Source organism: Leucoraja erinacea, chromosome 28 (genome assembly GCF_028641065.1).
Source record: "Leucoraja erinacea ecotype New England chromosome 28, Leri_hhj_1, whole genome shotgun sequence".
Taxonomy (NCBI): domain Eukaryota; kingdom Metazoa; phylum Chordata; class Chondrichthyes; order Rajiformes; family Rajidae; genus Leucoraja; species Leucoraja erinaceus.
In genome coordinates, this window is record NC_073404.1 from 15,619,379 (window position 1) to 15,635,936 (window position 16,558).

The 16,558-nt window shown below is 39.2% G+C and overlaps 1 protein-coding gene across 2 annotated transcripts in view; it reads left to right on the plus strand.

Annotated features, from left to right (window-relative positions):
- rffl (ring finger and FYVE-like domain containing E3 ubiquitin protein ligase) overlaps positions 1-16,280 on the plus strand; it is a 32,394-nt gene extending 16,114 nt beyond the window's left edge. For both annotated transcript variants that reach the window (XM_055657853.1, XM_055657852.1), the window contains 6 exons: positions 1,205-1,392; positions 8,812-9,222; positions 10,395-10,460; positions 13,090-13,303; positions 13,392-13,415; positions 15,005-16,280. In XM_055657853.1, the coding sequence (XP_055513828.1) occupies positions 1,216-1,392; positions 8,812-9,222; positions 10,395-10,460; positions 13,090-13,303; positions 13,392-13,415; positions 15,005-15,183 (1,071 nt within the window). In that variant the 5' untranslated portion in view covers positions 1,205-1,215 and the 3' untranslated portion in view covers positions 15,184-16,280. The remainder of the gene's footprint in view (positions 1-1,204; positions 1,393-8,811; positions 9,223-10,394; positions 10,461-13,089; positions 13,304-13,391; positions 13,416-15,004) is intronic.
- Positions 16,281-16,558: the final 278 nt, after the last annotated feature.

Sequence of the window (16,558 nt, forward strand, 5' to 3'; positions counted from 1 at the left end):
GCTGAGTTTCTCCAGCTTTATTGTGTACCTTCGATTTTCCAGCATCTGCAGTTCCTTCTTAAACATATTTTCGGGACATCCTTAAGTACTTTGTATCAAGTGAAATTATTTTGAAAAAAAAAGATACCAGTGCTGGAGTTGGTGGGTCAGGCAGTATCTCTGGAGAACATTTGGTTTCAGGACCCTTCAGACTGAACAGTTTTTCAGAATAGTTTTGAAATGTAGTTACTGTTGCAATAACAAGGCAGGCAAATTTTACCCAGCAAGATCCCACAAAGATTTGTTGATGACTGATCGTCAGTGTCCCTAAAAGCCGTTTGAACTTGTGCATAGGATATTTGACACTCAATTTATAGAAAGCAAGTCTGACTTTTTATCTGATGTCCAAATGTGGGTCAAATATTTGAATTCCAAATATCACATAAAGGTTACTTTGATATCAAGCACCCCAAGTAGAATTGAAATCAAAGGTAAATATTTATGGTGTCCCTGACAAGAAAGATGTTGATTGTCAGAGGTCAGTCATGCAGCTCTGGCTAAAGCTGCAAGAATTTCCTACGGCTCACTATTGTAGGCATCTATATTCATGACCTTCCCTTCATTATAAGATCAGAGTGAGAATGTTAGCATGACAGTGTTGAAGGATTCGGAGCTCCTTATGTAATTAAACAATCAGTTGGCTCCTGCAGCAAGATCAGATTTGGGCTAGGAAATGAAAAGTAACATTGATGCCATATGGGTGTCAGAAAAGGAAGTGTCCAATCACTTTCCACTAACATTTTGCTGTGCTGAAATTGCCAAATCTATATAACTTGGAGCCCAAAATAGTCTTTATAAACCCTCCACTTCCCAATACCCTCCAAGCACCTGCCAAGCCCTCAGCCCTTATTACCTAGAAGGACAAGACAGCAGACAGGTGTGAAATCCTGCTCCAAGTTCTCTCCAAGTCATGCACCACTTTGACTTGGAACCAGATTGACTATTCTGTGACTATCACTGGATCAAAATGTTGGAACTCCCTATACTCAGTTCATCAGCTCTATCTTCAAGAAACTCAAAGGCAGCTCAATTCCATCTTGAGGGCAAATTTGATGGGCAATAAATGCTCACTTTGGTGAAGATACTCAATAACATAAATGATTTTTGAATGTGTGGTTGAATGTATTATGTATATGGAGTAAACGCTCTTCTGTCATTGCTGCAGACGGCACTGCAATGTGGGCCTCCTGCTGCAACTGGTTCTGCGTGGACAACCAGACGATGGATGAACCTGAATACACTCCTAGAAGGCAGGCGTACACTAACGCGGGCTACAATTCTCAGTCACCTCCATGTGGATTGGAAAACACATGTAGAGCGTGCGGTTCTCAGTTTGAAAATGCCTCACGGAAGGTAAGTACATATTGTAAGATGGAGATTAAAATCACATTGAGCAGTATTACACAAGAATTGGCCCTCCAGCCCAAAATGTCCACACCTAACATGGTGCCAAGTTAAACTGACCTCCTCTGTCTATATAGATCCATATCCCTCCTTTCCCTGCATATCTACTGTGCCCTCCATAATGTTTGGGATAAAGACCCATTATTTATTTATTTGCCTCTGTATTCCACAATTTGAGATTTGTAATAGGCCTGTATTGCAGCCATCTTTAGCTTATGCTTGTTTTGGGGGCTAGTCCCCTTCAGTTTTCTCTTCAGCATATAAAAGGCTGCTAAATTGGGTTCAGATAGGGTGATTGACTTGGCCACGCAAGAAGTGACCATTTTTTAACTTTGAAAAACTCCTTTGTTGCTTCAGCAGTATGTTTGGGATCATTGTCTTGCTGTAGAATGAACCATCGGCCAATGAGTTTTCAGGCATTTGTTTGAACTTTAGCAGATGGGATGCGTCTATACACATCAGAATTCATTATGCTACAACTGTCAGCAGTTGTATCATTAATGAAGATAAGTGAGCCAGTACCTTCAGCAGTCATACATGCCCAGGCCATAACAACCCCACCATCGTGTTTCACAGATAGAAACATAGAAAATAGGTGCAGGAGTAGGCCATTCGGCCCTTCGAGCCTGCACCGTCATTCAATATGATAATGGCTGATCATCCAACTCCGTACCCTGTACCTGCCTTCTCTCCATACCCCCTGATCCCTTTAGCCACAAGGGCCACATTTAACTCCCTCTTAAATATAGCCAATGAACTGGCCTGAACTACCTTCTGTGGCAGAAAATTCCAGAGATTCACCACTCTCTGTGTGAAAAATGTTTTTCTCATCTCAGTCATAAAAGATTTCCCCCTTATCCTTAAACTGTGACCCCTTGTTCTAGACTTCCTCAACATTGGGAACAATCTTCCAGCATCTAGCCTGTCCAACCCCTTAAGAATTTTGTAAGTTTCTATAAGATCCCCCCTCAATCTTCTAAATTCTAACGAGTACAAGCCAAGTCTATCCAGTCTTTCTTCATATGAAAGTCCTGATATCCCAGGAATCAGTCTGGTGAACCTGCTCTGTACTCCCTCTATGGCAAGAATGTATTTCCTCAGATTAGGAGACCAAAACTGTACGCAATACTCCAGGTGTGGTCTCACCAAGACAACTGCAGTAGAACCTCCCTGCTCCTATACTCAAATCCCTTTGCTATGAATGCTAACATACCATTCGCTTTCTTCACTGCCTGCTGCACCTGCATGCCTACTTTCAATGACTGGTGTACCATGACACCCAGGTCTCGTTGCATCTCCCTGGTGTATGCTTTGGATCTTGGGAAGTTCCTTCTCTCCTCCATACTTTGCTCTTGCCATCACTCTGATATAAGTTAATCCTTGTCTCATCTGTCCACAAGACCTTTTTCCAGAACTGTGGTTGCTCTTTTAAGTACTTCTTGGCAAACTGTAATCTGGGCATCCTATTTTTGCAGCTAACCAATGGTTTGCATCTTGCAGTGTATCCTCTGCATTTATGTTTATTAAGTCTTCTGCGGGCAGTGGTCATTGACAAATCCACACCTGACGCTTTAGTGTTTCTGATCTGTCGGACAGGTGTTTATGGGATTTTTCTTGATTATAGAGTTGACGACTCGAGTTGACTTGATTTGAATTCTGTCATCAGCTGTGGAGGTCTTCCTTGGCCTGCCAGTCCCTTTGTGATTGGTAAACTCACTAGTGCTCTCTTTCTTAATGATGTTCCAAACAGTTGATTTTGGTAAGCCTAAGGTTTGGCTGATGTCTCTAACAGTTTTATTCTTGTTTCTCAGTCTCATAATGGCTTCTTTGACTTTCATTGGCACAACTTTGATCCTCGTGTTGATAAACAGCAATAAAAGTTTCTAAAGGTGATGGAAAGACTGAGGAAAGACTATGTGCTGAGACCTCTCTTATACCTACCTTAAGGAGGCATTTAAACACACCTGAGCTATTACAAACACCTGTGAAGCCATGTGTCCCAAACATTATGATGCCCTGAAACGGGGGGACTATGTATAAAATCACTTCTGTAATTTCTACACGGTGAAACCAAAATGTATAAGAATACCCTTTAATAAAATCTGACAATGTGCACTTTAACCACATGTGATTTTTTTTTTTTCTTTTTTTTTTCTATTACCAATCTCAAATTATGGCGTACAGAGCCAAATAAATAAATGATGGGTCTTTGTCCCAAACATTATGGAGGGCATTGTATGTGCATATGCAAAAGCCTCTTAATGCCACTAGCACCGTGACATTTTCACCCTGGGGGAAATAGGTTCTCGCTGTGTACCCTATCTTTTCCTCTCATCATTTAATATACTTCTATCGGGTTTCCCCTCAGACTCCGACATCCAAGAGAAAACAATCTAAGTTTGTCAAATCTCTCCTTAAAGTTGATCCAGAACTGCACATGATACTCCAAATGCGTCCTCACCAAAGTCCTGTGCCAATATGCGACTTCCTTGACAGATGAAGGGACTTCAATACCCCTAAATTGATTACATTGCCCTACTAGGAAATTGTATATGAGGCAACAAAGATGAAAACTTGCAAATTTTCTCCTCATTTGCACATCTTATCAAGATCGTACTGCTGTAGAGTACAAAGATCCTATAGCGGAGTAAGATGGACTACTACTAAATGCAATGGGCTGACGTGCAGTACGCAACGGAGCGGAACGTGGGCCTTTTTTCCATCCATTTCAGTGACCCGACTCTCAGTGTAATCAACGTTGCGGGGGAACAGTTTGTGTTAATAAATTATAATTCTGAAAATGAGGTGAAGAATTTTACCAAAGAACTTTTATTTTTAAGAAGATGTTTCCGTAACCGGCTTCCGTCTCCGCACTAGTTATCTTTGCTCCGCTATGGAATCTTTGGTGCAGAGACGGAAGCCGGTTACTGAAATGGGGCCGAAAATTACCCATGATTCTGCTCATGACCGTACTACGTCTTTTTTGTCGAGTGATCTATCTTGCTTGCTATAGGATGATTAGCAAGTAGAGTCTACTGCTAACACAGGCTTGGTTACCCTGCAGTTTAGTGTTCTCTGTCATGTGGGCTTGCTGAAGCCAAGACTGAATGGTGACCTGAGAAAAGTATACAAGATTGAGAGGAATAGAAAAGATAGTCAATATGTTTCTTCTAAGGATATCATAAACAAAGGTATATTTTTATGGTAAGACATGAAAGATTTAAAGGGGAACAATGGGGCTTTTTCTCTAAAAGGCTGCCATGATGCTTTCATTTACTAAACTAATGGGATAATGCTGAGCATTTTTACTTTGGAGTGCTAACTAAAATATCAATAACTCGTTTTTATAATTTAAACAGGAACTTGATTCTTTTGAGGAAATACTTTAGCTAGTGTAAAAAATATGTTGTCAATCTTTGTTTAAAATTATACGGTCTATTCATATATCCATTAATTATTTTATCTCTGACACTTTTCATCTGCTTGATCAATTAGTTGTCAAAAAATATTATTTCTTCCCATACTCATGTAGCTGTACTTAGAAGTAACATGAGGCATTCCATTCTTCTAAATCTTGAGTGAAAACTAGTTACTGGTATCTGTTTAATATGCTGAGTGAAACCACTGAAAACATTTAAGATTAATGTCAAAGCTATTGACCTTTAAGAAAACATTTATACCTCATGAAATATTTTCAAACACGCCTGTGAATCATGTCTTCTTTCAGTAAAACGTGTCTTATGATCAAACCTGATATTCCAGTCTGCAGTTTGGAGTTCGGTTTTAAAAATTCCATTTTAAATTACTTGCGTCATGCCGTTTGTAAGTTCTATTTATAAAATGGTGTCAGTTTGCTTGGGATCATTTATGAGCTATATTGTATGCAGTGTTTAAAAATGTGAGAATATGACATAACCAAAGTTAATGAATACATTGTGAATCTATATTGTAGACAAAGATTGAAAGACGTTTACCTTAAAAGGCTGAGGCTGAACAGAAAATTCCCAGATTCATGTGTCCACCAATATCTTGCTTTGATCAAAATCTAGTGAAGTATTGAGGAGCTGTTGCATTTTTGAAGGTGCCTTCTTTCAGTTGCAACATTAAGTCAAGCACCTCTGAGGTGGACATAAGGGACCTAATTGTATAGAGGATTTCTGCCTGGTTTCCTGACATATATTTATTACTCAAACAATCCACTAGAGAAAAATGTCACTTTGCTGTTGAGGGATCCTTTTGTGTATGTTGGTTGCCACATTTCATTATTGCAGGAACTCATTAATTAGCTTTAACGTGCATTGGAGTATGTTGAATTTATGAAAGATGCGATATAAATACAAGTCTGAACTCTTTTTCACTACAATGATTTTTCTTTCTCCTTTTCATTTTCTTCACTTTTCATGTTGACTTCATCTATGGTACATACTTATATAATAATGATGGGCTTCCATTCAAATAACCAAGCTCAATATTCTCAGTACCTCAGGACAGGAAAGGGATAACCAAAACTAAAGCATTTACTCCAGATATTCATGCAAGGAATCATTTCTCCGTGCTTATTAGAATGGTGGCTACCTGGTGCAGAGTTTTAATGTTAACTGGCTAATTCTAATTGTTTACAATGGAATAGTTGTGGGTGGGTATGTTAGAATTACGCATCCAGTACATATACATTAAAACACTATAGTTTGTCTATATATCTAAATAAAGGCACCATAAATCAAGAATGCCATGTAATTATCTTTAGGTACATTCTTTTCAACATCGCCAGGAAAGATCAAAAAGACTGAAATCATGCTAAGGATCTATAAGATCAAAGTAATTCTGTATGTAGTTCCCTTTGGGGACCAAAGAGATGTGGGGTCCTAAATGAGTATTTCCCATCTGTATTTACCAAGGAGAAAGATATGTAGTGCAGGGACACATTGATTGGCCAGAGCATGTCAGTATTAAGAAGGTGAGGTGGTACAAGTCTTGAAACAAAGTATTGGATAAATCCCCCAGATCTATCCAAGAATGGTATGAGGAAAACAATGGAAGGGGCTGGAAACTTGACAGAGATTTTTGCATCTTTATTTGCTACTAAAGACTAAAGGATAACTAACAATATTTTATTTCAAAGAGTAGTTGGGGATAAATAAGAACTATAGGCTAGTGAGCCTTTTGCCACTGGTAAGGAAATTAATGGAGAAAATTCAGAAAGGTAGTAATGTACATTTGGAAAGGTGGGAACTGATAAGGGTGAGTCAACATAGCTTTGTGCTGGTGAAAAGGTTAAATGCTTTTAAATATATAAAAGATATATAATGGAATCCTGGACTAGGTTATAGCTTATATTTTGTCTCAAGCAGGCCTTTTCCAGTGGATTGATAAGAGAGTGAGACAAGCCCGGGCTTGCCTCAGGTTGCTGTGTATTGAGACAATGACTGATGCCTTTGAAATGTGTCTACCAATTGATGAGAGAGAGAGAGAGAAGCCCAGACTTGTATCAGTGATGTATATTAAGACAATGACCTATGCCTTTGAGATGTCTTGTCTTGAAAGTACCAACTGATAAGATGCCTTTGAAATGTGTCTACTAATTGACAAGAGACAAGCTCAAGCTCAGATGCATCCTGTGGTAATGTGTATTGACTGTGTCTCTGACCATGACTAACATCTTTGGAATGTGACTAAGTGACAAACACACAGTATAAAACATTGTGCAATTCTTTGTTCATTGAATGAAGTCAAGTGTCTGTTGCTTACTTGACTGGTGCATCCCTGTCACTTCCGTCGGCAGATGATCAGTAAAGCTTGAGTTGGTCTAACTAACCTTTTTGTGAGTTGTCTGTTTATTAAGAAGTGAACCTTATCACTGGGGAAATCCTGTCTCGTTAAAGTGAGTTTTTTAGGTGGTAACAATGGAGATTGATGAAGGCAAGGTGATAGATGTTGCGTAAATGGACTTCAACAAGACATTTGACAAGGTCCTACACAGTAATCTGGACCCGGAGGTTAAGATACATGGATCAGAGGTGAACTGGCTTTTTGGATTCAAAATTGGCTTGATTGGAGGCAAAGAGTAGTGGTGAAAGGATGCTTTTCTGATTCGATATCTGTGGCCACTGATGTACAGCGATCTTTGCTCCGTGATATTATATATATATATGAATGAATTAGGCATGAATGTAGCAGGTGTGATGAACAAGTTTGAAGATGAGACAAATCGGTTATGTTCTGAATAACGAGAAAGATTATCTAAGACGGCAGTGTGATAATGATCAGATGGAAATTGGGCAGAGCATTAGCAAATGGAATTTAATCCCAATGAGAGTGCATTTTTAGACGTCTAATTGGGGCAGTACATATACATTAAACGGTAGCACACTAAATAATGTTAATGAACAGAAAGACCCTGGTTTGCAAATCCATGGTTCTCAAACAATAGCAACACAGATCGATGGGGTGATGAAGAATGCAAATAGCACGCCTGCTTTAATTGTTCAAGGTACAGAATATTAGAGTTTGGGCATCACACTGAAGGAAGGATGTATGTAGGAAGGAACTGGTATGAACAAGGGTCTCGACCCAAAACGTCACCTATTCCTTTTCTCCAGAGATGCTGTCTGACCTCCAAAGTTACACCAGCTTTTTGTTTCTAACTTCATGCTAAAGGAAGGATGTGGATATGCCGGAAAGCATGCAACTGAGACTCACTGGGATATTATCTGGATTGAAGGGCTTCTATTGTAGGGAGAGATGCTGGGCAGGATTTCCCTGTTGCAAAGCAGGCTCAGCGATGACTTGATAGAAGTATATACCATTATGAGAGACGGAGCACTGGTAGATAGAGCCGTAAAGCTGTGGAGCGCTAAATAGGTATCCAGGCCGACTGAGGCGCCTCACAGAGTTAGTTCCTTTCCGTGCCTGGCTCAGTCATTTGTGCCTGGCCCAGATCCCTCAAAGCCTTTCCAATACATGTACCTGTCCAAGTGTCTTTTAAATTTTGTAATTGTACTTCCCACTAGAAAAAGTTGCCCTTGCTTTTTTTAATCTTTCCCCTCTTGCTATGAATCTGTGCCCTCTAAATTTCACTCCCCTACCTTTGTTACTGTAAACGGATACAGACTACTGTAAAAGGAAGCAAAATAATTTCTTGCAAACTGCATGTCAAACGCAATTATTCTTGTAAAACATCACAATATGATCTAACTTACTGCGAACAATTATGTGAGGTCAATTGTTATTTGTGATGGAAATAAAATGTGTTTTTAAAATAGATACTTTTTATAGGAAAACAAAAATAATCACAAAAAGGAACTCTGCATTGATTCAATTACTGTGTTAAATGAGGCACACTGCCATTAATGTTTCCTCTCTTTTCAGCATGTCTGTGTTGATTGTAAGAAGAGCTTTTGCACATCTTGTTCAATCCAATCTGAAAATAGCCCTAAAATATGCCACACTTGCCAGAGATTTCGCACCACCGACTTCCACCGGGGAGAACTGATGAAACTGAAAGTGAAAGAATTGCGTGACTACCTACATCTACATGAAATTTCAATGGAAATGTGCCGAGAGAAATCTGATCTGGTAGATTTGGTAATGGGACAGCAACCTCAGTCCGCACCATCTAGTCAGGTGCATATTCCTCTTTATAGAATGGATATATCTGAACAACAGACCTTTATGTCAAATGCACCCACAGGGACAACAGCATCTACCTCTCATGATGCTCCCCCACCGTATGGAGCGACCAACCCAAATAGCCCAAGAAATTCTCAGGAACCAAACCTGGTATGTTTTTCCATAAATTTCTGAAAAGTGTCTATGAAACATCAAGTTGATGTAATTAAAATTTATTTGGATGTCTTCAATTTTGAGCTTTAGTTTTATATTGATTCAAGAAATAGGAATTTCTGAATAATTTTAGAAAGTTAAAATTTTTTGATTGAAAAAAAAAAAAACTGGGTGAGGCTGAGAAGCTGTTTCTCTTAGTGGGAGAATCTCAAACTGGGGGCAAATTTCAGAAAAGTGATTGCCCACTGATGACAGATAAGGAGGGATTTTTCTAGAGGATCATGAATGTTTGGAATTCCCTGTCCCCATTCCACACACACACACACACACACACACACACACACACACACACACACACCCACACACACACACACACACTCACACACACACACACACACACACACACACACACACACACTCCTGTTTAGGCTGAATATTATTAATTACATTCAGGGCTATGATCATTAGATTTTTTTTGTGTGAGCAAGTCCAAGAGTATGGGGAACAGACAGGAATGTGGAGTTGAGGCTAATGATCAGATTAGCCACGATCTTACTGAATGATGGAGCTGTTTGAAGGAAGCGCATGGCTTAATCCTGCTCCTATTTAAATTCCAATGAATTATGCTGTTGGTCACATGTCCACAGTAAAAAGATTCCTCATTAATTCCTTTGTAATAAACCTATTAGTGATGTTTGGTTATTTTTGATGCATTCATAAGCGCAGCAGTATTGAGATGCTAACAACCATCACATTACTTGCCTATTAAATGCAACACTTTGCTGAGCAACGAAAATGCATGCTTAAACCAAAGTCAGTTTTAATTGCAAAGAGGAAATACATTTTCATAATTTGAGTTTTGACTGATGGAGAAAATCAGAATTTACTGTTTATATGATGTTTACAGCAGGAGATCTTATGAGGGAGTTGACACAACAGGACAAGGTTAATTTAGTTTTGAATTATTAATGGCTTTTGCCACTAGCTGCAGAGAAATTCAAAATCACTCGTTAGTAGTGAACAAATTATAAATTATGCAGCCTTTCTGTATTATTTTTTAAATGATACATCCTTTCAGCTTTATTCAAAAAAAATATTATTTGCTGGGTTTTGGAATATGAATGTGAAGTATTAAATTACTGGAACCATTTTCTGGTTTGCATTTGCAGGCAAACACAGAAGTGAGTGGAGGAAATCAGAATGAGACTTCAGCACAAAATGATGATGAGACTGAGGTGAGTTGAATATTTACCCCTAGTTCCATAGTTTAGTTTTCTTTTATTTCGAGCATTCTACAAACAACACCTTGTTTTCCAATGTGATCAGTAATATTAAATGTTCATTGAATAAATGTTTGGACAAAATTAGTTTGTTTTTATTGTGGTTTAATTAATTTAACTCCATTCCATAGAGCATAATAAGGGAGTATTAAACAGCTTTCACAATACTTGTGCAAGTCCAGAAAGTACCAATTCCGATGAACTAATATAATTTTGTTAAAATTATAGGAGGCAGAGAGTAGTGGTGAAAGGCTATGTTGTACCAAGTTCTATGAGTTCTCTTTTACCTTTCACATAATGTTTTATTTTTTGGCGGAATATGTAATTTTTTTTTAAATCTGTCCAATTGCACTGGGATATAAATCTGTGGTGAATAAAATTAATTGAATCTAATTTTCAGCTGCCAGATTGGCACACTGAAATTTGACTGTTTAACTGAATGGTTTTTATTTTTTAATGCATTTTTTGAATATTAAAGAGCATAGTGCTGCCATGGATGAAATTATCTCTAAAGGTGATGATACAGTAAACCCTCATTTATTGGACCCCTATACAATGGACTTTGGTTCTAACGGATGAGCCGGTCTTCTCTAACCACACAGACGGCTGTTGTGGTTCACGTTGTAGCCCCTGGGGACAGCTCTATCTTTTGGCTGCCATCACCTACAGGATGCACCTTGTCACCGTGGGGCTTCCTCCCCTCTTTATAGCTGCCGCTTCTTCCTTTGCTTTGTCCATTCCGCTGCTCCCCTCCCGTCCCTCTGTCCATTCGACCTCTCCAACCCCTCCACCGCTGCTGCCTCCTCCTTCTCCCCCGGAGTCGTCGACTTGCTGCCGCTAGGAAATGGCAGCAGATGAGAAGTGAGGGAGCCCCACGGTGACCGAGTGTGTGTTGTCAGTGGCAGCATCATGAACTAAGAACTGCCAGCAGGGGTTGCAACGTTAGTTGCAACAATAGCCAATTGAACCGATGAAAGGCTCGCTGGGGCAGACCACTGGCATCGGCACCTAGTTTTGCGGTGAAAAGACACAAAGTGCTGAAGTAATTCAGCAGACTGAATCAGTCTGAAGAAGGGTCTCGACGTCACCCATCCATGTTCTCCAGCTATGCTGCCAAACCCCGCCGCCGAATTACTCCAACACTTTGTATTCTTTTGTCTACTCTCCATCATTGCAGTTTTTTTGTTTCAACTACATGCAATGATATTACCTTACTCGGTTATGATGTACAGTTGGCAATAACCAACAAAATTCCCCAGTATATCCATGTGCTCTAGGCCAATACCACAAAAATAATGGTCATAATTAAGTATGGAGTCAAAAGTCAAAAGAAATTCATCTCCATCTTACATTTGCTTCATGATGGATTCATAAAGGAGAGAATACCAGAACAGTTAGTTTAGAGATGCACAGCAAAACACAGGCCCTTCGGCGTATTGAGTCCATGCCAACCATAGATCACCAATTCACACTATACTGCCAAGGACAATTTACAGAGCTCAATTAACCTGCAAACCCGCAGGTCTTTGGGATATAGGAGAAATCCGGAGCACCCGGAGTAAACCCATGTAGTCACAGGGAGATCGTGCAAACTCCACACAGACGGCACCTGAGACAACAGCTCTATGAAATGTACTATTTGCTCCCCAGTTGTTTACAATCCACTGTACAAAATTGTGCAAAAAGTATCATTTGGATAAACAAATGCGGTGTTTCATGAGAATGTGGTTGTTTAAATGAATGTTTGAGACCAAAATCACTAGATTAACAGAAATTGAGTCTGTTCCCCTCTGTAATGAAGGAAAGGATTAAGTAGCTTAGGCAAAAATACATTTATTACTAATTTCATTACCCAAAATGAGAGGTGTGTAAAATTTGTTTGGAGAATGTGCTGTAAAAATTATAGTGTGTTATTGTACAAAATTATACACACGCTACATTTTTATGACTAGTGCGTGGAATAATTGATTCAGATTCAGATTCAATTTTAATTGTCATTGTCAGTGTACAGTACAGAGACAACGAAATGCATTTAGCATCTCCCTTGAAGAGCGACATAGCAAACGATTTGAATAAATAATAATAAGTGTCCGGGGGGGGGGGGGGGGGGGGTGGTGATTGGCAGTCACCGAGGTACGTTGTTGAGTAGAGTGGCGGCCGCCGGGAAGAAGCTGTTTCTCGACCTGCTGATTCGGCAACGGAGAGACCTGTAGCGCCTCCCGGATGGTAGGAGGGTAAACAGTCCATGGTTGGGGTGAGAGCAGTCCTTGGCGATGCTGAGCGCTTGCTTTGGACAGACTCAATGGAGGGGAGGGAGGAACCGGTGATGCGTTGGGCAATTTTCCCCACCCTCTGCAATGCCTTCCGGTCGGAGACAGAGCAGTTGCCATACCATACTGTGATGCAGTTGGTAAGGATGCTCTCGATGGTGCAGCGGTAGAAGTTCACCAGGATCTGAGGAGACAGATGGACCTTCTTCAGTCTCCTCAGGAAGAAGAGACGCTGATGAGATTAAATGTGTCTAGAGGTATTGATACTACATGTCCATCTATCTTTAATCTCTCTTGGTTTGGCTTTGTTCTAGTCCGTCAATTCAGAGGAGATAATTGCCCCAGGCCGGCATAGAGCATCTTTATCAGACTTGACTTGTGTGGAAGATATTGAAGGTCTATCAGTACGCCAGCTAAAAGAAATACTAGCTCGAAACTTTGTAAATTACAAAGGGTGCTGTGAAAAATGGGAGTTAATGGAGCGAGTGACAAGATTATACAATGAACAAAGAGATCTTCAGAATCATGGTAGGAAAGGTTTATACAGAGGTAGATAATTAAAATTGGCATTTAATACCAATGTTTGATATAACTTTATTCTAATTTATTTTTGCAGCTGCTGAACTTAAAACACAAGATGGTAAGATTCTTTATATTATCACTGCAGTTTTTAAAAATATATACAAATATTCATTATATTGCATATTTAGAACACAGAAAATTGTCAAAGCGTACTCTTCATCCCCTTTAATATAACCCAAAGTGTCCAAATAGATCTCAGAATTGTGGAGGAGGTAAATGGAAGTAACAATTTGAAAACTTTCTTCCAGTTGATGCTCAAATTTTACCGAGGAGCACAATATTCAGCCAGATGAGGGCTTTGGTACTGATTATTTTCAGTATTTTTACCCAGGTTTATTTTAAAACATTTCACAATCTAACTAAAATAACCTCCTAACCTGCCTAATTTGTCCTTGGGCTGACTTTTGTAAAATAGTACTGCTGTCCCAGTGCAAGTTTCCCATTTCTAAGCACTTTGGCATTTGAGTGATGGTACATATGGAATACCAATCGATGTTAAATTACTGAACTACTGCACCACGGCCAGCAGTCTGAAGCAAAATTCAAAGTGTAACCACGTGCTGCAGAGTTAGTGGGCCTCAGAAAGCAGCAGATGTAACACGTCATCTGTCCCGTTCACTTCTTGACCTTTCTCCCTCTATTCAGACATGCGATTCCACTTAAGGATCAGGGAACTGTAGGGAAGAATTGGATTTTTATCCCATTAAGTTGGCCAATTTAAAACCCAAAACGTACGGGTCTGAACTCATGAGGTCCAAAATTTGACTTTACCCTTAGCATGAGTCACCCTTTGCATGTTCTGAGTTTGCTAATATTGCGAGCTATATATGAAAGGGCTTGTCCCACTTTCACGACCTAATTCACGACCTTTTTTTACTCGTGGACGTTTTTCATCATGCTAGAAAAAACGCCCCGACCTACTTGATGCCACGAATACCCACGACTAGAATTACAACCTACCTGCGACCTCATGACGACCGTGCTGCGAGTATGAGTCAAGGACAAACTCGGCAGAGGTCGTGAATTAGGTTGTGAAAGTGGGACAGGCCCTTTAAATGATAAGAATTTCATTCCCTCGCACTGATATTCTGAATTTAACCACTAAATTGTAATGTTTTATTCTGGACAATAACCAGTTTATTGTTGAACGCTAGAAATTTTGGAACACGAATAGGTCACTTGGCCCTCAAGCCTGACATGCCATTCAGTGATCTGCCCCAGAGCTCTACTCATCCATGCCAATTGCACAATACTTTAATCTTTCAAAAAATGACTACCTCTTCCTTGAGTACTTGCATTGATTCAGCCATCACAATTGACTGGGTCAGAAAATAGCAGAGATTCATCAGCTCTGCAAGAATGAATTCTTATGTAACTCAGTTTTAAATGCCCTGCTATCTCACAAGGAATCTGCTCCTATCTCACAGTTACCCCTGTTTAAGACACCTTCCACTCATTGAAACATTTCAACTTTACCCTGTTATGCCCTTTAGCAATTACTACATTTTAATATTTCCCCCTCATTCTTTGAACTCTGATCAATATCAATATGTTTTTATTTGTCCCCACAAGCTATGTTTGTTTTAATCTTATTTCCCAGTATTCTCTCTGGTGTATAATTATTGATTGCTCTTTTATTTTGTGTAGGTGGGACAGGAACTTCGGTTGATGAGAATCTCTGTAAAATATGCATGGACTCTCCAATTGACTGTGTGCTACTTGAGTGTGGCCATATGGTCACGTGTACTAAGTGTGGAAAGCGCATGAGTGAATGCCCAATTTGTAGACAGTTTGTCATAAGGGCCGTGCATGTCTTCAGATCTTAAGTAACTACAGCTACTATGAAACCATATCAAATTGAATGGAAAAGTGCATTTTCACAACCCAGATCCTATCCTACTGATCAACACTTTCCAGTTCACTTTTCCTACCAGTAAGACAGTTAACACATTTCTACTTTACTCACTGAAAACAACATTTAGTTGATCAGAAAGTTTTACATAATAATATCATTTTGCCTTGACTTTGCTAAAAGGGTAACTTACTAAGCCTCAACATCTTGCATTATTTTAAAAAAAAAGTAGGGTATAAATGAATGAAGGAAATGCGATTGGAAGGAAAATTATAAGCCCAAAGTAAAGCAAGGTTATTAGAAGCCATGAGGCTTGTACTGCCCCATGGAATGACATTCTGTTTGAGCTCTCTCAGGATGTCACTAATCCTGAAAATGGGAGGTGACAGTTCTCCGGGTAATCATTGTTTTACGTGCCTTTTGATGAAAGAATTGTGAGTTGACAGATCATGAGTGCAGGTTGCTGAAGGCAGGACACAAAAAACAGAGATTATTAAAATTAAACCAGGTTCTTTTGGAGAGAATTAGTATTTTTGAAGGATGTTGTGCCTGTGGACTAAGCACTCAAAGTTTAACATAAGACTGAAGACACTTTATAAATTGTGGGTTTAGTTTTTGCCAATGGTTAGTAAGAGTGGGTGGTGGTAGAAGGGGGCAGTGCAGCTCCAAGTAATGGAAGCCTATGCTTGAGAAAATAATAAAGCAAAGAAGTAATTGCTTTAAAATGAATAAGAAGTGATAGATGATTGAAAGTTCACATCATCATGTTATTTTATAATGAAAGTATATGGATAGATTTGTTGCTTCTAGCTGAAACTAAGCTGTGCCACACCTACCTGATTTCATAGACTAAATCCAAGGCCACTTACGTAACAAGCAACCATTCCTATTACAACCTACACACCCCTAAATGCAAGGCAAAATCAGTCTTTGCTTAAATTACACATACATTTATGTCATACTGGGTTGATAAGATGCACCATCTTCAATGTATTATACCTCAAACTTTAAAACAAAACCACGCAAAGATGCATGGTTCCATATCATTTATACAATTCTGTGCAATCAGAATCTTCCTATTTTGAAGCACGTAGTATACCTAAAGATCAGTAGAAATGCATAAATTAAAAAGTAAACACAATTTGTCATTTTAAATCCAGTCTGTTGATCTTTAAATTTGCATTTATCTCCTGTGCAATATTGCAGGTAAACGTTTACAAGCTAACTTTACTAAGAAGGCTAAAGGTCAAAAAACAGAAATTGTGATTGACCAATGCCAGCACTCGTATCTCATATTCATATTCAGAACATAGTCATATTCTGCAATCATATTCATATTCGTTCTAGCT